The sequence below is a fragment of the Galeopterus variegatus genome, unplaced genomic scaffold (assembly GCF_000696425.1).
Source record: "Galeopterus variegatus unplaced genomic scaffold, G_variegatus-3.0.2 Scaffold1202, whole genome shotgun sequence".
Lineage (NCBI taxonomy): Eukaryota > Metazoa > Chordata > Mammalia > Dermoptera > Cynocephalidae > Galeopterus > Galeopterus variegatus.
The window spans coordinates 63,744-85,803 of NW_007727313.1; the positions used below are offsets into that span (position 1 = coordinate 63,744).

Consider the following 22,060-nt stretch of genomic DNA (forward strand, 5'->3'; position numbering starts at 1 on the left):
TTTTGATGTAGGTATTTATTGCTATAAACTTCCCTCATAGAACTGCTTTCCCCTGTCCCAGCAATTTTTTAATTTCCTTCTTGATTTCTTCTTTGACCCACTCATTGTTTAGGAGCATATTGTTTAATTTCCATGGATATGTATGGTTTCTACTGTCCCTTTTGTTGTTGATTTCTAGTTTTATTCCATTTTAGTTGGATAAGGTAGTTAATATGATCTCAGTTTTTAAAATCGTGTTTAGACTTGTGTCCTAACATATGGTCTATTCTGGAGAATGTTCCATGTGCTGCTGAGAAGAATGTGCATTCTGCAGCTGTTGGATGAAATATTCTATAAATGTCCATTAGATCAAGTTAGCCTATAGTGGAGATTAATTCTGATGTTTTCTGGTTAATTTTCTGTCTGGATGATCTGTCCTTTGCTAAAAGTAAGATATTAAAGACTCCAACAATTATTGTGTTGGAGTCAATCTCTTCCATTAGGTCCAATAGTAATTGCTTTATATATAACTGGGTGCTCCAGAGTTGGGTGCATGTATATTTAAACTTGTTTTATCCCCTTATTGAATTGATCTTTTTGTTGTTATATAATAATCTTATCTTTTCTTTTTTAACTTTTCTTGGGTTAAAGTCTGTTTTATTTGATATAGGTATAGCCACTCTTGTTCATTTTTGGTCTCCATTTTTATGAGATATCTTTTTCCATCCCTTCCCTTTCAACCACTGTGTGCCTTTATTAGTTGAGTTTCTTGTAGGCAGCATATTCTTGGTTCTTGTTTTATAATGCATTGAGCCACTGTGTCTTTTAATTGGGACATTCGATCCATTTACATAAAGGGTTATTATTATTATTATTATTATTTGTCTTTTTCGTGACTGGTAAGGATTATTATTAGTCTTTTTCGTGACTGGTAAGGGGATCGCAACCCTTGGTGTGATGTTGCCCACACTGTGCTCAGCCAGTGAGCACACCGGCCATTCCTATATAGGATCCGAACCCGTGGCGGGAGCGTCGCTGCGCTCCCAGCACTGCACTCTCCCGAGTGTGCCATAGGCTTGGCCCATAAAGGGTTATTATTGATATATAGGGAGTTATTACCGCCATTTTGCTCTTTTTTTTTTCTGGCTGTTTTGTGGGTTGTTTTTTTTTTTTCCTGGTCTTACTGTCTTCCTTTGTGGTTGGGTGGTTTTCTCTAGCTTTACATTTTGCTTTCTCACTATTTATGTTTAGTATGTCTCTTCTAAAATATTTTAGACTAATAACTTAACTTCTATATCTAAGAAAAACGAAAAAACCAGAGCCAACTCTACACTTTGGTGTTCTATCCCTGCCCCCTCCACTTTTTGACAATTTCTTCTTTCAAGACACATCTTTTAATGTTGTGTTTCTCTTATATGGTTGTCGTATATGTTAGTGTCTTGTTAGGTTTGTCCTTTAGTCTTCATACTAAGTATGTAAGCGATTTATTTACTACCCTTGTGACACTGTAGTATCCTGAGGTTGTCTGTGAGCTTACTTAACTAGTGAGTTATATACCTTCAGGTGTTTTCTTGCTACTACTTAGTCTCATCTTCTTTCAGATCGAAGATGTTGATGAATTCCCTTAGCTTTTGTTTGTCTGAGAAAGACTTTATTTCTCCTTCATATATGAAGGTTAGTTTTGTGGGGTAGAGAATTCTTGGCTGACAGTCTTTTTTCTTCAGCACCCTGAATATATCATTCCATTCTCTTCTGCCCTGGAGGGTTTCTACTGAGAAATCTACTGAGAAACATATTGGGGCTCCATTGAATGTCATATGTTTCTTTTGCTGTTTTTAGTCCTCTGTCTTTGATTTTGGATAATTTGATTACAGTTTGCCTTGGGTTGATCCTCCTTGAATTAAATTTGACTGGCATCGGGACCGAGCCCGTGGCGCACTCGGGAGAGTGCAGTGCTGGGAGCACACCCGCGCTCCCGCCGCGGGTTCGGATCCTATGTGGGGATGGCCGGTGCGCTCGCCGGCTGAGCACAGTGCGGACGACACCAAGCCAAGGGTTGCGATCCCCTTACCAGCCACAAAAAAACAAACAAACAAAAAAAAAACCAAAGTTGACTGGCATCCCCTGAGCTTCCTGTACCTGGATGCTGTGATCCTTCTCCATATTTGGGAAATTTTTAGCCATTATTTTCTTGAATATGCTTTCTACATCTCTTCCTTTTTCCTCTCCTTTGGATATGCCAATGAAAGAGAGGTTATTTCACTTGAGGGAGTCCTGTGTTTGCTGTATTTCTGTTTCATTTGTGCTTATTCTTTTTTGTTTTTGCTCCTCTGATTGGATAATTTCATATGTTTCATCTTTGAAATCACTAACTTTTTCCTCTGTTTGATTAAGTCTGCTGTTGGAGCTTTCTGTTGCGTTTTTCAATTCAGATAATGTATTCTTTATTTCTAGAATTTTTATTTGCTTTTTAAAAATTGATTCTATTCTTTTGTCAAGTTTCTTGTTCTGCTCCTGAATTATTTTCCAGATATCATTTAATCTTCTATATGTATTTTCTTGTGACCCCCTGAACATCGTTAAGAGGGTTATTCTGAATTCTCTGTCAGACATTGCATAGATCTGCTGTTTCTCAGCACCCACTGTTGGTGCTTTCTTCGTTTCATTTAGTGGTGACATATTTCTCTGTTCTTTCTCAATATTTGTGTCTTTACACTAATGCCTGGGTGTTTGTGGAGACTGCTATTTGCTGCTGATTCTCTGGGTAAGTCTTTTTATGAGGATTGTTAACCAGTTTCTGGTCTGGGCTGTGTGGAAATTCTGGCCTAGGAAGGGATCTTTCCTGCAGATTGAGCCCCCTATAATCATATTGCCGTGATTTCCACTGAGACCAGCTGCCCGTGCTGCACCCAATGTTCCCCCAGTAAGCCAGCCTTTCTTCCACACTCCAATTACTTTTTGTGGGGCAGGTTGTGTACGCATTGCTTGTGATAACTCACTGGCCTTTGGGCAGCTCTCCTCTTCAGTTGGTGGCAGTCGTCTGCTCCTATGTGTTCCCAGAGAAATCCTGCCAGTGGACTTTATGGCTGTGGGCTGGTATGGTATGCTCTGAAGCACTCATCTCCCCTGCAGACTCTAAGCAGGTTTATGCAAATGGTGCCTCTGAGGCTTTTTCCAGTTTGTGTAACAGGTGGTCCCTGCCTCCATGCCAGGCTCACTCAGAAAAACAGGTGCTGTCCCTACACCCTCTCACCGTTGCCTCTCACACCTTCACAAACTCTGTGTCTCTCTCCTCCGCCTCCCCCAGCTCCACTGTTTCCATGTTGGCAGTCTTTGCTTTTTAGTAGTTGTTAAATTGGTTACTTTCAGGAAGGTGTGATGCGAGGAATTGTCTATTTTGCCATTTTGATTAAATATACATTTTTAACAGCATGTGTTTTTTTTTTGTCCTTTTTGAGACCTGCCGCACCGCACTCAGCCAGTGAGCGCTGTGAGCGCACCGGTCATCCCTATATAGGACCCGAACCCGCAGCGGGATTGCTGCTGTGCTCCCAGCGCCGCACTCTCCCGAGTGCGCCACGGGCTCGGCCCCTAAATATACATTTTTAAATACTAAAAATCCACTTTCTTGAAATGTATATCTGTATCAACTTATGTGTATTAACTTATTATGTGAGAAGTCAGGGATATTAGGTACAGCAACTTGGTAGATCTTAGGAGCTACACTTTATCCATAGAAATGAAGAATTGGGCTGAATCATTAATTCCCCTATTGTTCTTTTTTATTTTTTCTTTACCATAATTTAAATAATTCATGAGGGTTTCCTTTCATCCAGGCTCCTTCCATTTCATTTTTTTTCACCATTGGGTTAGTCCTTTATTACAGGATAGGTTGAGATAGATTGGATTACCTCCATGTAATACCAGAGTCACTCAAAGTTCAAATACACCTACCTGTTAGAGAATCTCATACAATCCTAGTACTGCAGTGGGAATTTCTTGCCATAATTGGAATATGTGCATTCAGGTCTCCTTGTCGTAGGAGCATTATGGAGTAATATAGATGTAAAGCAAGCTGTTGATAAAGTAGACCCCTTGTGAATGCAAATAAGGATTGGCACAGTGGTTAGCGAGGCACTGATAGGTAAAAAGATCTGTTTCTTGGTGCTTATAGGATGAGAGTAGTAAGGTCCTAGCTGGCTTAAGAATTGTTAAAGTTAGCACAATTCTACAGGAACAAAGCCAAAGTATAATGGCAGTTCATATTCTGAGAGGCCTTGATGGCTGCTAGGAAATAAAGAATAACTGATCTTTCTTCAGGAGATCCATTATGGGGACATACATCAGCACCAAACAGCAGGGAACAGAGGGCTGGTAATTACCGATTGTGGCAAACACTGATTATCACTGGATATTCTTAACATTTTAGGGAGTTGTGCCTTCCCAGCATAGCACTACTTTTGTCCAGAAGCATCAGGTATCTATACACAGAGCTGATGTGTGTCAAGTGTACAGTACAATCAATCAAACCCCCACTTCTTGAATTTTGTGCACAGATGGTGTTAATGTATGATGTGCCCCAGGATTTTTCAGATGAGATGGTTCAGGAAGTTGTCCACCATTCCTTGCTTTTCAAGATCCTCAATTAGATGAGAGCCTCAAGAGGTGGTCATAAGAGTAGAGCTTAATAGCAATGGGCAGCGATCATAGATGGTGACCACACTGAGGCCCCTAGAGTCAGGAACTACTGCAGGGCCTGACTCTCAGTCTTCAGTGGAGATTTGGCCAGGTTTCCTGTGTAGGAGTGTTGGGACAGAGGGGAGTAAGCTGGATTGGTAGGACTTGGCTAAAAGCATGTAACTGTCTGAAGGGCTAGACCTCAAAGAAGGGGACTAACAGTTCCAAAGAGAATGTTCAGATGGCCATGCAATCTGATTTGTCAATAGCCAAGAGGTTTGGTTTGTTGGGCAAGCAGGAGTCTTTAGATGGCAACAAAATACATAAATAGCTGTGTGGAAGGGTAGCAGAGCTGTGGTCCCAGGAAGCTTGGTTTGTGTCTAAACTAGACCCTTGTCAATAAGTAAAGCAGGATCCAGCCTCTAGGAGAATATTGTCTGGATATAGGAATGCAATTAGGACTTCAGCCAATTTTCTGTAACTAAACTGAGAGAGAAAAAGACTTTTTTGCAATGTAGTTGTATTAGTTTGCAGGGCTGCCGTAACTAAATACCATAGATTCGGTGGCTTAAACAATAGAAATTTATTTTCTCACAGATCTGGAGGCTAGAAGTCCAAGATCAAGATTTCAGCAGGTTTGTTTTCTTCTGAGGCCTCTCTCCTAGGCTTGCCAATGGTGTCTTCTTGCTGTGTCCTCACGTGATCTTCTTTCTGTGTGTGTGCATCCTTGGTGTGTCTGGTGTCCAGATTTCCCCTTATAGTCAAATTCGATTAGGGCCCACCCTAACGTCCTCATTTTAATTTAATTCTCTCTTTAAAGGCCCTATCTCCGCATCCTTGGTGTGTCTGGTGTCCAGATTTCCCCTTATAGTCAAATTGGATTAGGGCCCACCCTAACGTCCTCATTTTAATTTAATTCTCTCTTTAAAGGCCCTATCTCCAAATACAGCAGTCTGAGGTTCTAGTGGTTAGGGCTGCAACATATGAATTTGGAGGGGACACAATTCAGTCCATAGCAGTCATTATGTGTTTAAACAGGGGTTTCTCAGTCTCAGCACTATGGACATTTTGGCAGGATGCAAAATGGAATCAACCTCAGCACTTACGGACACTTTGCATGGGGGATTATAGAATGTTTAGCATTATTCCTGGTCTCTGCCCATTAGATGTCAATAGCATCTGCTCAGCTGTAACAACCACAAATATTTCCAGACATTGCCAGGTATCCCCTTGGGGACCAAGTTGCTCTTGGTTGAAAATCACCAGTTTAAGCTACTATCAAGTTTATCTAAACACCACCATTTAACATTCATGTCATTATTTATCTTATTGATTGAAGGTAGATTCTTCAAAAAACAAATAATCCTTGAAAAAAACTAGATAATAATCTGCTTGGTTATCTATTTATGAAAGAATATGCTCATATTTTCTACTACTAATATATCTACTAGTTTTTAACTAGTTTGAACTATTAATATACTGAACAGCATATTATCATTTTAAGTTTATTTTGAAGATTTAAATGAAAAGGATTTAGCATATTATTAGAGGAAAATATAAGACAGTGGTTGGAGGGGGATAGCAAAGGGAGTGCAAAAAGATCCAGATGTTACACTTAGAATAGCGGAAGAATGCTTAGTGCAGACAGAAACTGGGAAATCAGAACAAAGGGGCAACTTCAAGGAGCAAGATGATACAAGTGAACTGCAAGTTTGAGGTATCAATGAGACATTCAGATTTACAATTCTAAAAAGTGATGGAAATGACTGAAATTTAACGAGAGGCTAGATATAAAGATCTGGGAGTCATCTACATGTGGTAACAGGTGAAGCTCTAGGAGTGGTTGGGTTTGTGAAGACAGCAAGTATAGAAAGGAAAGAAAACTGAGGGTAGAATATAGTTTATTATTCTGTCTAAAAGGCAGTAGAAAGAAGCCAGTTAAGAGAAGTGGTTAGGATTTTTAAGAGACTCAGAGCTGAGATGTCAGAAATAGTTTCAGGATGGGAGTGAAAGTTGTGATCAATAGAACCAAACCCTGGAGAGAAAAATAGATAATGACTTTTATTTGGTACTTAGGAAATTATCAGAGACTTTTACAAAAGCAATTTCAGTAGTATAAAAAGTTAAGAAGGTGGGAGAATTAGGAAAGCAATAAAATATAAGCCACTATTCCAGAGAGTTTGGCATTGACAAAAAGGAGAGAGTGAAGATTTTACTGAGAGGGGGGATCGTTACTATAGTACACCTGGGAGCAGAAAGAGGAGTTGAGTCTCCTCATCATCTGTATCAGTAATAAAACAATGTGTTTTATTATAAAAGTAATATAGCCATTGCAAACAGGCGCAAGGGATCTTTTTCGGGTGATGGAAACGTTCTAAAACTGAATGTGGTAATGGTTGCACAACTCTGTAAATTTACAAAAATGATTTAATCGTACACTTAAAATGGTTAATTTTTGTGGTAAGTGATACTTCAGCAAAACTGTTCAAAAAGTAATAATTCCAGGAAGATAGAGAAGAGGAAAATAACCAATATTCTACTTTTTAATATAAGCATTATTGTTATTTTCATGTGTTGTTTCTAGTCTTTTTTTCATTTGTTTCCTTTCTTTTCTAACATTATTATAATTACAGTTATATATATACTTTTGTTTTCTGCTTTTTTGTAGACATTTTTTCATAATATAGCACAATCTTTATAACCATAATTGCTCATAAATACATAATTTTACATTGAGAAGAGACACTTTAGCATTCTAATATGCTTTTAAATTAGACTTATCCAAATAAGTCAATCATACAGTTGCTCCTTATGATTGTTTTTTAGAAATGGGGTGAATTAAATAGCACATATGGAGTGATTAATTTTGACAAGACAGAGAATCTATCATTTTTCTCAAAGAAAGTAGGGAAAGAGAGAATGTATGAAGATATAGAGGAGATAGTTGGAGTTGGTGAAAAGGGAAATCGAGATAGTTTTCCCTAAGTACTTGGAATTTTCTCAGTAGAGTGATGAGAGTCAAATGGAGACATGAAGGCAGGGGGAAGGTGTAGAATTGCCTTTTAGGAACTACGAGAGAAAGATTTTTTAAAAAGGATAAAAGTATAATGTGCAACCGCATGGACCTAAGTAAGGTAGGAAAAGTTTGATACCACAGAAAATTCATGTGTGGTTCTTAATGGACAGCCATAAAAGGAGAAAAGCAAACTGAGGGGTCCCCAGATGAGGGAGCAGAATGGTGTGTGTAACACAGGATGTGGAGACAAGAGATTTTGTGACGCTGTCCGGAACTATGGAGTCCAGCTCATAAGGTGAACAGAATCAGAAGACCCTGGAATGAATGAAGAGATTTTGTAGAAGGCTGTGGTCAGAATAGGAATTCTTGAAAATTCAAGGCTCAAGCTTAGCAGGAATATTCAGGTATTTAGTTCAAGTTAATTATCAGTCAGGTCATGTCAAGACTTCTAACACTGGCTTCTCTGAGAAGTCCTAGTATGATCACACTTGAATAAGTCTCTACTGTTCACACTTCCCTTAGTTGCTGGTATCATTTCCCCTCTTGCTACATGATTTATAACTGCATTTTCATTTTATGTCTTCTTTGTTTATGTGTGCTTTTATTAAAATACACTTATTTTTGAAAGTCAAGATATAAATTATAAATTAATTTTTGAAACAGATAAAGTTCTACTGACATTTGCTTACTATCACCTCTATTCATTAAAATAATTTTCTTTTCTTATTTCTAGATTGTTAAAGATGCATACCAAGAAAAGACAGCCACAGTTTATCCTGAACCACAAAACAAAGAAGCATTTGTTTGCTCTCAGATGTATAGCTCTGACTATGACCAGATTCTACCTGATTGTTATTCTTGGCCTAAAGAGGTGCAGAGAATACAGTCCAAAGTTGACCAGTAGCGTAATAGCTGACATTGCTAACTCCATTAATGAGATCTTCGAAGTCTTTCATAATTTTTAAATGTTGGAATCCTTTATAATGATTCATAGTATGCTTAGATTAAGATAATTTTACTTTAACAATCTAAAAATTTATGGAAGAATATTAATACAAATTAGGATAAACATCATAGTAGACAATTTTGTTTTATTTGCTTTCTGGTTATTTATAGTTTCTACTTAATTATTCTGCCCAAGTTCTCTTTAAAAGCTATTGTACTTACCACTGAGAAACTCATTGTTTTTATATAGGAAACTAATAGAAAAAACAAAATTTGTAAGAAGTTGATATGATCAACACTAAAATCCATAATTTTGTTGATCATTTTGTTAAAATCCACTTTTTAAATAAAGACAGAAGAAGCGAATTTAGGCATTGATGAACTTTTGTTAAAACAGAAATACCCCTTAGTTGCCTTCAGAAAAATAACTTATCAGGTATTTTTATTCCAGTCCTAAATATATTTGTTCTTTTTGTGCAACTGAATTCTAACATTTCTGAGAAAGATCACCGCTGTTTACAATGCCTTATGCAGCCTTAGATTTCAGTATTCTTTTGTTATTGTTATATCTTACAGGGTAAAGCTCTTATCACTTGGTCCTCATTAGAAATCCCTTCTTAAAGCACCTTAATTTCCCATTGACCAAATAAATGCCCTATCCTTCAGCTCCTTACTGTTGTTTGTGAACTTTGGCCCCTGTCCAGAGTTTGGTACCTTCAGTTCAGTGTGGCCTGAGCAGTGAGAAGGGCTGAAAGGAGAGTAAAGATCCTTTAGAAAGGATCTGACCTCTTAAGACAAATATCTCAAAAGTCAGGAACAAAACTGTGGTTCCCAGACAAGCTGGGTCCCTACTTGAGTGACCTTCTTTAATGTCTCTTTGATTAGCTCAGATAACTGGGAGCTCACAGTGTATAATATAACCTCACTTTCCTCTGAGTTTGGAGAAAGTTTTATAACCACATCCCCAATGCCAGAAATTATCTTTACATCAGATATTTAAATATTTTAATTACTAAGGCCATTCTATGAGAAAGAGTAGTTACATCCCCAGATTGTATTGATTTATTTTAGAAATTAATGATTGAACTAGTGGAAACAATTTAAAAATCTTAAGCTCAGGTGCTTTACATTTGCTATTTATTTGTAGAATTATCTGTAGAATTTTCTGTTTTTGAAGTAATGCTTTAAAAGTATAAGAGTTTAAGAAAAACTATACTATAAAATGATTTTATTGAAGTTGAAGGTTACACACATTGTTTTAGGTGTGAGTAGAAGGGTTTGGGTATTTCTCAAGGTAGCATTTAGTTAAGAGTTTCCTCAATATAGTTATTTGGAAAAGATTCAGAATACCTCGCTATTTCTTGTCTGTTTCCATGTTGTCTGATGGCTCTAACCAAATGTATTTACCTATGCAAAAGATTTATTAAAGCATAGAAAAAGTGAGTGAATAAAATTATAAAATAATTCTTTTTTCTTTATAATATCATTACACTTAAAAATGATACTGCTGGGTCTTGGGGGTCATATGACAAGGTATCATAAATTTTTAAAATATTCTAATAACTGCTAATTTCAGTATGAACTTCATTCATTTAACATGTATGTAATCATATATGCTGGATACGGTGATGTGTGAGCTACTTCCTTGTCCTCAGGGAAAGATAACGAAATAAGCATTAGATAGTTACTAAGTGTCAAGTATTCCACATGGTCATATTTAATGTAATCCCCATAATTTCTTTATGAATTTGATGTTTTAAGTAATCTGCCAAGTGCACAGAGCTAATAAGTGAAGGAGGCAGGCTCTAAATCCATGTTTATCTTTCTTTCTATTCTATTCTCCTTTCACTAGGCTACAGTCTAGAACAGTACTGTCCCATGCATAATTTTAAATTTTCTAGTAGCTTCATAAGAAAAAAGAAACAGGTGGAATTCATGTTAATAATATATTTTTAAACCAATATATTCAAAATATCATTTCAACATGTAATCAATATAAAATTATTGATATATTTTACATTATTCTGTTCATGTAAGTCTTCAAAATCCAGTACATATTTTACACTTACATTTTAATTCAGTTCAGACTAGCCATAAGTGCTCAATAGCCACATCTGCCTAGTGATCAATATATTGGATAGTGCAGGTCTAGAAGAGACAGTTATATCCCAATAGCTGTAATACTGTCTTTCCATTAGAGAAATGGAACTTAAGCCTATCGGAAATGTTCACTCAAAAGTATTTTGGTAAATAAAGCCTCAAAAATTTGTGCCAGCTCCTCTTCATAAACCAGCCATACAAATTAGGGAGCATAGGCCCAAAATAGGAAAATTAATTTAACAAATTTTTATAGAATACTCACTTTGGTATTAAGTGAGGAAATGTGAAATGCCACTGGAGCACATGGAAGGAATAAATGAGATAGTAAGGGGGAGAAGTCAGGAAAGGTAAGAAATGTTAAAGCAGTAACCTGGAGGGTAAAGAATAAGTAGTAGCTAGCCAGGTGGTATGTGTGTATAATGTGTGTGTTTGTGTGTGCGTCTGTGGTGTTAGGAGAGAGAAGTATCTCAAACAGAGGATAAAAGCATGTGCAAATATCTCAAGGAGAGAGAGCATAAAATACGAAGAACTGAAAACAAGAAAATTTTAGAGCTATTTTATTTATAAACATAGATGCAAAAATCTTAAAATACAGCTAACCAAATCCAATGATGTATTTAAAAGTAGATGTCATGATCAAGTAGGGCTTATCTTGGAATGCAAGGATTTCACTATCAGCAGATCTATAGTCATAATTCATATTAATAAAGGAGGAAAATCATAATTCATCTCTATAGATGCAGGGAAGATATTTAAGCTCAACATTTATGATTTTAAAAAACTGTTAGGAAACTAGGGATAGAAGGAAATTTCCTTAACTTGGTTATTATACTCTAGAGAAATGTTTAATTCATTCCCTTTAAGATCAGGAACAAAATAAGGCAGCCCACTACTGTTACTGTTTAAGATAAGCTAAGAGGAAGTCATAGGCAGAACTATGGGAAAGAAAAATAACAGGTATAAGATTGGTATGGAAGAGATAATACTGCCATTTTTGCAGATAATATCTGCATATACACAACCAGCAGTATTACAAACTACTGAAGTTAATAGTAAGAGAATTCAAGTTTGCCATATTACAAAATCATCTTGCAAAAATCAGTAGCATTTCTCTATACCTGCAATAGTCAACTAGAAATTACAAGCAAAAAAAAAGTTATAATTCATAATTACAGTAGGAATGAAATGATACAATCCTGTATGAAGAAAAAATTAAATTCTATTAAAATATATAAAACATGAATAAATGGAGAGACTATGCTCTTAATTGGAATGCATTACTATTAGGAAGTTATTTCTATCTAGAAATGATCCATAAATTCAATGCAATATTATATAGGTTAGGCTAGGCTAACTGCTGCTACAATCCTGAAATGTCAAGGCTCACACAACAAAAGCATAATGCTTGCTCACATCACTATCTAATGCAGTTAGTTGGGAGTGAGGGCCCTTCCATTTTGTAATGCCACCACCTTTATCATGGGGCCTCCAAAAGGATAAAAAAAGCACAGAGGATTATGCAGGGAGTTTTATGCACAAATCATTTCTTCTTACATTCCATTGGCTAAGAGTAGGTCACATGGCTCCAATTATATAGGAAGGGGAAGTGAGATAAGGCCCCAGGTCTACAAAATAAAACAGATTTGATGAACACATAGTATTATCTCTACCACAAATCCAATTCTTTGTTAACGTTTCCAAGGAAGTAAATAAACATATTCTAAACTATATATGGAACAATAGGGGCCCACTCCAGTAATACACAGAAGACAGGCCTTGCTCTTATAAGTCCACTGAAACTAATTAAAGCTGCAATCCAGCCCTGATCCAGCTTAACTCCTGATTCAAGTACTCAGCTTCTCACCATAGCTCCATGAGAGATGACACGATGTGCCCTCTCTCAGAAAAAATATTTATTCCAGTCCCTAGAATTTTTTTCAAGACAATGTTCAGTATACAACAAAATGTGATCCCTAATCAAGAAGAAAAATTAATCAATAGCAGTAGATTGACAGATCACCCAGAAGCATTGCCACACAAGGATTTAAGAATAACTCTTACTGTCATATTAATAAAATTAGAGAAAAAGAAAAAATGGAAGATGGATGACTTTATCAGAAAAATGGAATACCTAAGGGATTCAATGTACATTCTAGATCTAAAAAATAAAATATCTGAAATTGAGAATTCACTGGATGGGCTTAACAGCAGACCGGAGATAGCAGAAGAAAAGATCAATAACCTCAAAGGCAGGTCATTAGAAATTACCCAAATTGAAGCATAGAGTGAGAACAACAAGAGAGAAGGAGAGTGAGAGAGATGTTGCCTAGAATGAAACGATCTAATATATGTGCTATTGGTGTGCTGGAAGGAGAGAAGAGAGACATTGGAGCACAACAAATATTTGAAGAGATAATGGCCAAGAATTTTCTCAAATTAATGAAAAACCTCCACTGACAGATTCAGAGCTAGCAATCACCACAGGAACAATACAAAAAAACATATGTAGAAATAACTCAATCAATTTGCTGAAAACCAAAAATAAGGGGACAGTCTTAAAAGCAGCCAAAGAAAACAGACCCACAATACCTTCAGAGGAACAACAAGAATGACAGCAGACTTAGTAGGAAAAAATGAGAGCCAACAGAAAGACGTGTATCTCATTTTCTCTTGTCAAACCCTTATGGCCATGTGACTGAGTCTTAGCCAGTGGAATGTAGGTAGAAGTTACTTGTCCATAAAACTCCCCGCAAAATCCTCTAAAGGAATAAAACTGATAATGTAGAATTCTACGCACAGAGAAAAACATCCTTCAGAAATGAATGCAAAATAGAGACCTTTCATACAAATGAAAACCATTCATTCATGGCCTGCAGAGCTACACTACTAGAGACACTAAAAGAAGTTCTTCAGGATGAGGTAAAATGATCCCAGATGGAATCATGGATCTGTGCGAAGAAATGAAAAGCACTGGAAAGGGTAAATGTATGGGAAATATAAAGTACCATTTACAAAACTGTTTTAGACTGTTGACTGATACAAATAATAATGTATGTGATGTTTATAAAATATGTAGAAGTGAAATATATGGTAAACGTAGGACAAAGGGTGGAAGGAGGATTAGTGGAATTATATTATTGTTTGGTTTCCACATTATTCCTAAAGTGGTACATTATTAATTCAAGGGATATTATAGCAAGTAATGTGCCTCTCCATGAACAACCTACAAACCTTAGAATTTAAGGTATGTTACAGTAATTCAAGGAATACTAGAATAAATTAAGGGAGTATTGTAACCTCTAAAATAATCACTAAAAATAATTTTAAAATATAGAATTAAAAAGCTAATAGAGGAAATAAAACACAATAATTGAAAAATACTTGATTGATCCAAAAGAAGGATAGAGGAGGAACAAAGAACATAAATCAACAGCTTAACTCCTGGAATAAGTATAAAACAAATAGCAAGATGGTAGATTTAAACCCAACTGGTAATTATATGAAATGCAAGTGAATTAAACACTCAGTCTTGGGCAAACTAGGATAGTTGACATATCCTCCCTCGCTAGTCAACACAGGCTCCCCCTGTGTAAAGAGGTTGTTACCGCCTTCCTTTGTCTGAGGGCGTGCCTTGTCATGACCTCACCTGAGGTAATAATTACCAGGCAAAGGGAAACTGACTTACCTCATGCTCCTCCCACATTATTTCTCATTGTTTCTATACACATTAAGTCAGATTCCAGCATGGAGAGTGGCTGTGGTAGATTCAATTCAAAAGGCAAACCCAGGAGGAGAAGATTCACGCCAAAAGAATTCTAGACTCTGCTCATAGATATTGGCAAAAACCTGAGGGAAAATGTGCAGGATTCGAAGAATGTTACACTAAGGAAGGCGAAATGTAATTTGGGATTGGGCAGAATTGATTGATAGGGGTGCACTAACCACAGATTCTGGATTCAGTGTGCTGCCTTGATCAGCTAGAGGTAATTCTACTTGTTAGTTCAGTCAGTTGAGTAAAACATGGACTTAATAATGATCCACATTAAATGAAATTGAGAATGCAAGCATTCCTTGGAGTAACATAATGGAATTAAAAGATTTACAAAGATAGGAATGTTAGTGTGGGATTGTCATGTGCAATCTGACCATCCTAATTTTAATCATTCCCTAAGTCTCCTGAGAGAATCTTTCAGTGACACTCCTTTCACTAAGGCCTTGGTGAGGGAAATATCAGCATCCATAAAAAGTATTTTAATGACTCCTCTGTAAGCTGGGAAGGCTTGTGGGAAATGCTATGGTTAAAATAGCTTTCATATTTCAATGAAGACATCAGAGTCTTGGAGTTGGTAGAGGCTTGATAGTAGCAGCCAATTAACAACTGGAGACAAGGTGGAAATAGTTATCATAATAGGAGCAGGTCCAGTGGAATTAGAATATTCAGCCCACAAAAATCTTTGGTGGTGGATAGTTAATCACAGAGCCTTTGGCCTGAAATGATGATGTTCAAAAAATTAACAACTAGGCAGCATAGGCACTGACCAAGAAAAATGAATGCCATTGTTAAAAAGTGATGCACTCATACCAGTACATAACAGCTGAATACCAGCCTGGCTTATGACCAAATACGCAGGCAACCCATGTAGGTCCTACTTAATATGTATAACAGCAGAAAAGCCTGATTTGAGCCATCTAGATAGAGTGTCACCAAATTGACACACAGATATGAAAGACCCCTAAGAGGAAGAACTCTGTAGTAATATAAAAATGTTTCCAAAATCTTCCTTTGAGGCTCCCATTTACTAGGTTAACAATGCCCTGCAGAAAGGAAACCACGCGGCCTTTTGGAGGTCATCTGGAAACAGCTCTGAACAAATATAAATTTCTGGAGTCTCTGAAACCACGGTGGTCTATGGGACAAAGTGTATGCTACAGGAATGAACCCACCCTCCAGTTATTTTCCCAATGAAGAGTTAGAATTGATTTATGTTCTATGGCAATATCTCTACATTGGATCCCTGATCCATAAATAAAGGGTTATTCTGGCAGGAAGTACCAAGAGATTTGCAGAGATAAGTCCAAACATCAGAAGCTTTAAAAAAAAACAGGAGTGTGATTCTTACCACATCTCTATTTAACATGATCTTTGGCATATGCAGGAGATAGATGGGTCTCTAAGAAAGAGTGCACAGATTCACAAGCTTAATTAGGTGGTGATTCCAACTGCAGCTGCTGTTGAACAATTTCTCTTTTTTTGAGCAAATCAGTAGGTATCTATTGATTTGATCAATGCTTTCTTTATTCAAGTAAGTAAAGCACTTGAAGCAGTTTGCTCTATCTCAATAAGCAGCAATACAGATTGTTTTTGTCTAGCATTACATTAACTCTGTCAGAAAATCATCAAAGGAAAAAACGGTTAATAGAGCTACATCCATTGAAGGCCTAAATACTTGTGAATGTTAATTATACTTATTGATGGCTTTGGGGAGATTATGTGGGCAAATAACTCCTATACTATGTTGTTTTCAGTTCTGGTAACAATGAAAAATGAGTCTTTGGCAACATAAGTTGTATTTCCTCCCTTTGTATGTAGGTAAAGTGTGAGGCCCAAGCTTGAATTTCAGCCACATCCAAGGCTAGGATTAAAACATAAATGGGCCAGCTGGATATCTGGCAGGGCAGATCCACAATGAGCCTTGGCCTGAACATCTGAGTTGCGCCCTGAGAGGAAACTCATTCTGAGCTACGAAGTAAGCAGGTAGGACCAAGTGGACCTAGTTCCAAGGGAGTCCGATTAGTGCAGGGTTTGCTGGTCCATTATGTCCTCTCCCTAGCACAAGGACACACGTCTGCATCCTGGGCACAAAGTGGAAAACTAGAAGGTACTACTGTCTTATCAGAAGTCCTATAAGCTCTCCAGCACATGCAGCACTGTTTAGCATTTAACGGGATGTGTCACAAAATGGGGAGTGAGGCATTCCCCTCCATGTGACTAACTGCCAGCACCCAGCTTTAGCATCCTGAGGGGACCAGGACATCAGTGGAGTGCCTGCGACCCAGCAGAAGAATGGAATGTTTCCCGGCAAAGGGCAGCAGTAGCTAAGGAGAGACCATGGAAATGGAACGCTGCAGGCTGCTCTTGACATCCCTAAGCACCGTGAGACTCCCAGAACCTCTTGAAGAAGGATGGAATCCTTGTGATGAAAAGGCTTGGCAAGAGCTACTTAAATAGGGGTTTTAACCATTGAAATAAACTCTCATTTTGAAAATGGCTGGTGAAGTCTGTGGAGCTTTGAATTTTCAGAAGAGATGGTGGTGACTTATCATCAAAATGTAGAATTTGATTCCACCCCCGCCAATAAGGTGATGGTAAAGCCATGCATGCTGGACCTTCTCAAGACTCTCTTGCCCTATGTAGTAATGCAAACTGGCACATGGGCAAAGGTTGGATGAAACCAGGGGAACACTTTGTAGACAAGAAACCATGTATGTTTTTGTGGATAAAAACTGAACTGAGAATATTGGTATCAATTAACCAACTGTTCTAGCAAACAGCTAGAAAAAGAATACACAGCACGTGTTGTCTTCATTACTCTTGAGACTTCATTACTGTAACTCCTTTGTCTTTGCTATTAGAATCTACTTTTACTAAAAGAAAAAACTCAAAATAGGCATTGAACTTAAAGAAATGAAGTAAACACATGCTCTTTGTTCTCATTTTAAACCTGATTTAGAATTCATTTCCGGGCCAGCCTGGTGGCGCACTGGAGAGTGTGCCACTTGGGAGCGCAGCGGCGCTCCCGCCAAGGGTTCGGATCCAATGTGGAGACTGGTTCCTGCTCACTGGCTGAGCGCGGTGCAGGCGCAACACCGAGGGTTGTGATCCTGTTGCCAGTCCCTGGTACGGGCGCGACACCGAGGGTTGCGAACGACGCTGAGGGTTGCGATCCTGTTACCGATCAGTAAAAAAGACAAAAAGGAAAAAAAAAAAAGAATTCATTTCCAACAATGAAATGAAATTTGGTGCATCACTTGTGTGCTAGCATCATGAAAGGGAGAAATGTTACTCATATTTATTAATTCATAACTGCAGTGTGATTTTTGACGTTAACTGTGGCCTTTGGACTCCTCTTTCATCAAATTAGCTTCACTGGTTAAATGGATTGTTTTTATTAATTTACAATGAAATAGTTTTCAAATGACTTAACATAAGAACCTACAGAAAACATCACAACTGCATGGTTATAAAGTCAAAAGGCCTATTCATTTCATTACTAGTTGAAATTCATAACCAGATGAAAATTCTGGAGCTAGGTTTCTCATGGAGGATACAACACAGCCACTGGCCTTTTTATTTTGGTCTTATTAATAGAAATACTGACTGAATGAAATTACAAGCATAGGCCTCTTAATAGCTTCCTATGACTCTGAACTTTTACTTTCAATACCAAATAATATCTGAAAAACATGCTCACTTTTGTGCTTCTTGAGAAATTCTAAGAACTGGCCCAGATTCATGTGATAGTCATTCCTTAACCCATAGTCACCATGAGCTTCAAGGAGTAATTCTTCAAAAGAATGGAAAAGTCGCAGGTCCTCACCATTTCCTTCTGTCTCCGTGCTTTCAGCATGTTTACAGGAAATGTGCTTCCAATTGGGGTACCTAATTGTGTGCCAGAACTCCTCACAGTGCTCTTTGAAACCCTCCACACAGATTATACCAGGCTTTCCTGTCATGCAAAATCCAGTCACATCTAACCTTTTCCCAACATCCAAAATCTTTTTCCTTAGGTCCTGCTGATATATATGGTGACTGTAGATCCACATTCGGAGGAATGTGTTCTTAACTGGCTTTGCTTGTGTAGATGGTTCATACATGAGCTTTCTGTTCAGGAAATAGGATGCACTGTTGTCTTGTAGCCACTGGATTGCTGCACATACACAGAGCTCACCTGGATCAAAAGTCCCTAGATAAGAAGTGAGACCTTTGTTGAGAAGTAGCTGCTGTTGTCTGTCAAGCTCAGATGATCGTCCAAATAGCTGCAATGCTACGTAGGGGTAGCTGTGAGGCATGGTTACTTGCAAATCAATTTTCGCCTTAAAATGAAAATCAGATAGATTTAAAGGCCATAAAAACACATATGCTGGTTTATCAATGGCAACTGCATGATTTTGATAAATGAAATAGTTATTGCTACTATTAAGTGCCAGCTTTGTATCAAGTCCTGAACGTACACTATTCCTTCCACTTATACATTCATTCTTTCAAATATTTATTGGACAACTACACATGCCAGGTGCCCTGTGCTGGGATCAAGAACTGAAGAAGTTGAACACTCCTTCTGCCCTTTAGGAAGTCTATAGCCTAGTGAAGGAGACACATTAAACAAATAATTACACAAAGCAAGTATTTCACTTCAATTGGGAGAAGCATTACCATGGAAAAATTGAGGGTTCCATTGAAGTATGTAACCAGCGAGACAGAATCCAGTCTGGGGAACCAGGAAGTCTCCTCTGAGGGAATGACAACTGAAGGATGAGTAGGAAACAGCTAAAACAGTGGTTCTCAACTGCCCAGTCCACATGTTACCTATGCTATGCTAATGTCGCTGGAGATAAATGGATCAGAAGATGGAGGTAAATTCATTTTTAGTATTTAGATTTTGTATCTACATTTGCTTTCTGTGTTATGGTGCTATCAAAAAAAAAAATTCACTTATTCCTTAAAAGCCAGTTTTGCTACAGGCAATATTTAGATTTGTGAAAATCATGATATATGTAAAAGGTAGTTAGTCCATACTACAATAGATGGATTGGTAAGAAACTGGATAAGCGAACATAATAATAATGGTAGTATAAGATTGCAAGATATTTTCAATAAAAACACTAGATATATTTGTTAAAAAGGTGGGCATGTTCGTATAAAATTCAGGATATTTACTGAAGACAATTTATGGTTTTAAACAAATAAATATGCATCTGGAATGTTCCCTATTGGTGAACAGGAAGATAACGTTCCAGGTGTTTCAGTTAAAAACTGTGCACCTAGCAACACCGAAAATAAATCAGGGCACCCACCTTGGGCTCCTCAATCTGAAGCGTTATCACAAATTCGATTTTTGGTGGCAGCGCCTCCCTCGTGCCTTCCAAATACCTCTTTATATTAGTCAGGGCATTTACATCTTCAAGTTTTACTTCTCCTTGGTTAGGAAACATAGAAAACAGCATTTCCATCTCCAGCAGCTGAAGCTGAAGGCTTTCTTTCACTGAAGCAGACATGTTGACTCGAGATCAACCTGTCCCCAAACCTGGAAAGGCCCATGAACACTGGGTTTGTCAATAGCCGGTATCCAGCGAAATTTCCCTAAGGTCCCTTTACGTGGAAGCAATTCTGCAGGAACGCTTTGCACCTAAAGCTAGGGGCACAAACCGGGACACTTACAATCTCCTGCTTTATCTCCTGACTCTAAAATCTAATATGCACATCTCCCAAGTACTCCGTTAAAACCCAGATTCCTTGTTCCTTCCTCCCGCCCCCGCCTCCGATCTAGATCCGGGAGTCTGTACTTTCACAGGTCCTCCGAATTATCCCGTGGCAGGTGGCCGACAAACGACATCTGCAGACACTACGCAAGCCTAAATGCTTGGAAAAGCAGTCGCCAGGTTTCCGAATCCCACCCAGGTCTCAGGCTTGGGCGGAGCTAGACGCTGCGGCGAGGGAGGGCCGCAGTGCCGGCGGGCGGGGCTCTGGATTCCCTGGGTCTGGGGTCGCAAGGTCCCTGCCGCGCCAGTCGCCACCCCTCGGTCCCGGCGGGGCGGGCCTCTCTGCCTCTCCCGGGAGCCACTGGCCCGGGGTAGCATCCCGGGATCTCCTAACGATTTGGATTCACCTGGCCTCTACCGCGATGAGCCGAGACTGGGGGCGGGGGGGCGGTGTCTTAGAGGTAAGTAAATAAAATGACAGGGCGAGTTTGAGGGAGGGGGTACCAAGGGAGAGATCGGCGGTCTGAGAAGGCTATCCGGACTCAAAGTTTTGGGGGAACCTCGATAATGAGAGGGGGATGCGGGAAGCCGGGTGGCGCTCACCGTGGCGGAGGCCACTTTTTTCTGGGGCCGCATATCAGGGCTGTTTCCCTTCTCCCGCCCCCAGCCGAGACCGGTAGGGCCCCCGGCTTCCCAGGAACGCGGAGCCTGCCTCCCCCTGAGGCCCAGATCTGGAGGCGAAGCCTGCGTATCCGCGACTGCAGTGCTCTGAGCACCCGCGACCCTCGGCCCCAACCCGGGGCCACCGCAGGGGCCTCACCCTTCCTGGTCATTCAATGGCAACAGCCCCAGAGCCCGCTGAGAACCTCAACCGCAGTTCCGCAGGCGCGAGCTGCGCGTGACCGGCGGGGGGGGCGGGGCGGGGCCAGCGGACCTTCCCCCGCCGTGATCGGCTGGAGGGCTCTGCCCAGTCGAGGGGCGCGGGGTCTTGTGGCAGAGGGAAGCGGGGCCCGAGGCTGGGAGGTGAGAAGGGCGCGTTCCAGTCGGTAGGGGTGCGGTGGATGCCAAGCGGGCCGCGTCCTCGGCTTGACCCGGCCGTCTGACCGACGGAGCGCGCGCGGGACACACCTACCCGCCACTGCGCCGCGGGAGCGGGCTGGTCGGGCCGGCCCGAGGGTCTCGTGCTGGGGGCTCTCGCCCACCGGCCTCGGTGGGGGCCTCACGGTTGAGTGCTGGGAGTCGTGTGGTGATTCGGAGGCTGGAGGCTGGAAGGAGAGAGGAACCAACGAAATTTGAATGGAGAGAAGTTTTTCTAGTGGACAGTTTGGATTTGGGAAACATTCTTTATTCTATTTATTTGTCTGCTGGCGGGTACACGGGTATCACACCACGCTGTAATTAAGTGAGCCAACTGGCCAGCCCTGAAAGCACACTTTTTTTTTTTTCCTTTTTGTCTTTTTTCGTGACCGGCAACGGATCGCAACCATCAGTGTCGCGCCCGTACCGACCGGGACCGGCTACGGGATCACAACCCTCGGTGTTGCGCCCGCACCTCGCTCAGCCAGTGCCGGTCTGTATGTGGGATCTGAACCCTTGGCGGGAGCGCCGCCGCGCTTCCCAAGCAGCGCACTGTAGCAGTGCGCCACCGGGCCGGCCCTGAAAGCACACTTTTAATAAGAGCATTCGCATACTCATTGACTGTAGTTTGAGTACTTAAAACGTGGTAAAAAGTGGAAGCATTATCATGACCCCCCCCTTTTTTTTTTAGATTTTCTGCATTTAACAAGAGTGGTTTATGCCGTAATGAATAATCAGGATGCATTACTGATTGGTCAGTTTTTACAAAAACGTACTCATCCTTGT

General features: G+C 39.6%; 2 protein-coding genes across 4 annotated transcripts in view; one reads left to right on the plus strand and one right to left on the minus strand.

Annotated features, from left to right (window-relative positions):
* Positions 1 to 10,082, plus strand: part of ME1 (malic enzyme 1, NADP(+)-dependent, cytosolic) — a gene marked incomplete at its 5' end in the record, with an annotated part of 55,981 nt that extends 45,899 nt beyond the window's left edge. Inside the window, one exon of the mRNA XM_008575518.1 lies at positions 8,406 to 10,082. Coding sequence (XP_008573740.1) covers positions 8,406 to 8,576 — 171 coding nt within the window. The remainder of the gene's footprint in view (positions 1 to 8,405) is intronic.
* Positions 10,083 to 17,868: 7,786 nt separating this feature from the next.
* Positions 17,869 to 21,074, minus strand: RWDD2A (RWD domain containing 2A). Of its 3 annotated transcripts, none has more exons than XM_008575513.1 (3): positions 21,018 to 21,074; positions 19,793 to 20,022; positions 17,869 to 18,811 (listed from the first exon to the last, which is right to left on the minus strand). In XM_008575513.1, the coding sequence occupies exons 2-3, from the start codon at positions 19,991 to 19,993 to the stop codon at positions 18,134 to 18,136; spliced, it is 879 nt and encodes a 292-aa protein (XP_008573735.1). In that variant the 5' UTR covers positions 19,994 to 20,022; positions 21,018 to 21,074; the 3' UTR covers positions 17,869 to 18,133. The 3 variants fall into 3 exon arrangements, with proteins under 3 accessions (XP_008573735.1, XP_008573734.1, XP_008573733.1); XM_008575512.1 differs by having other exon boundaries at positions 20,801 to 21,056; XM_008575511.1 differs by lacking the exon at positions 21,018 to 21,074 and having other exon boundaries at positions 19,793 to 20,166.
* Between the last annotated feature and the right edge of the window lie 986 nt (positions 21,075 to 22,060).

Excerpts from the sequence above, each read along its gene's own strand:
- RWDD2A (XM_008575513.1), bottom strand. The coding sequence starts at position 19,993 with ATGTCTGCTTCAGTGAAAGAAAGCCTTCAGCTTCAGCTGCTGGAGATG. Across the intron at positions 18,812-19,792 it reads TTCAGATTGAGGAGCCCAAG|GCGAAAATTGATTTGCAAGT; the intron begins GTGGGTGCCCTG and ends TTTCATTTTAAG.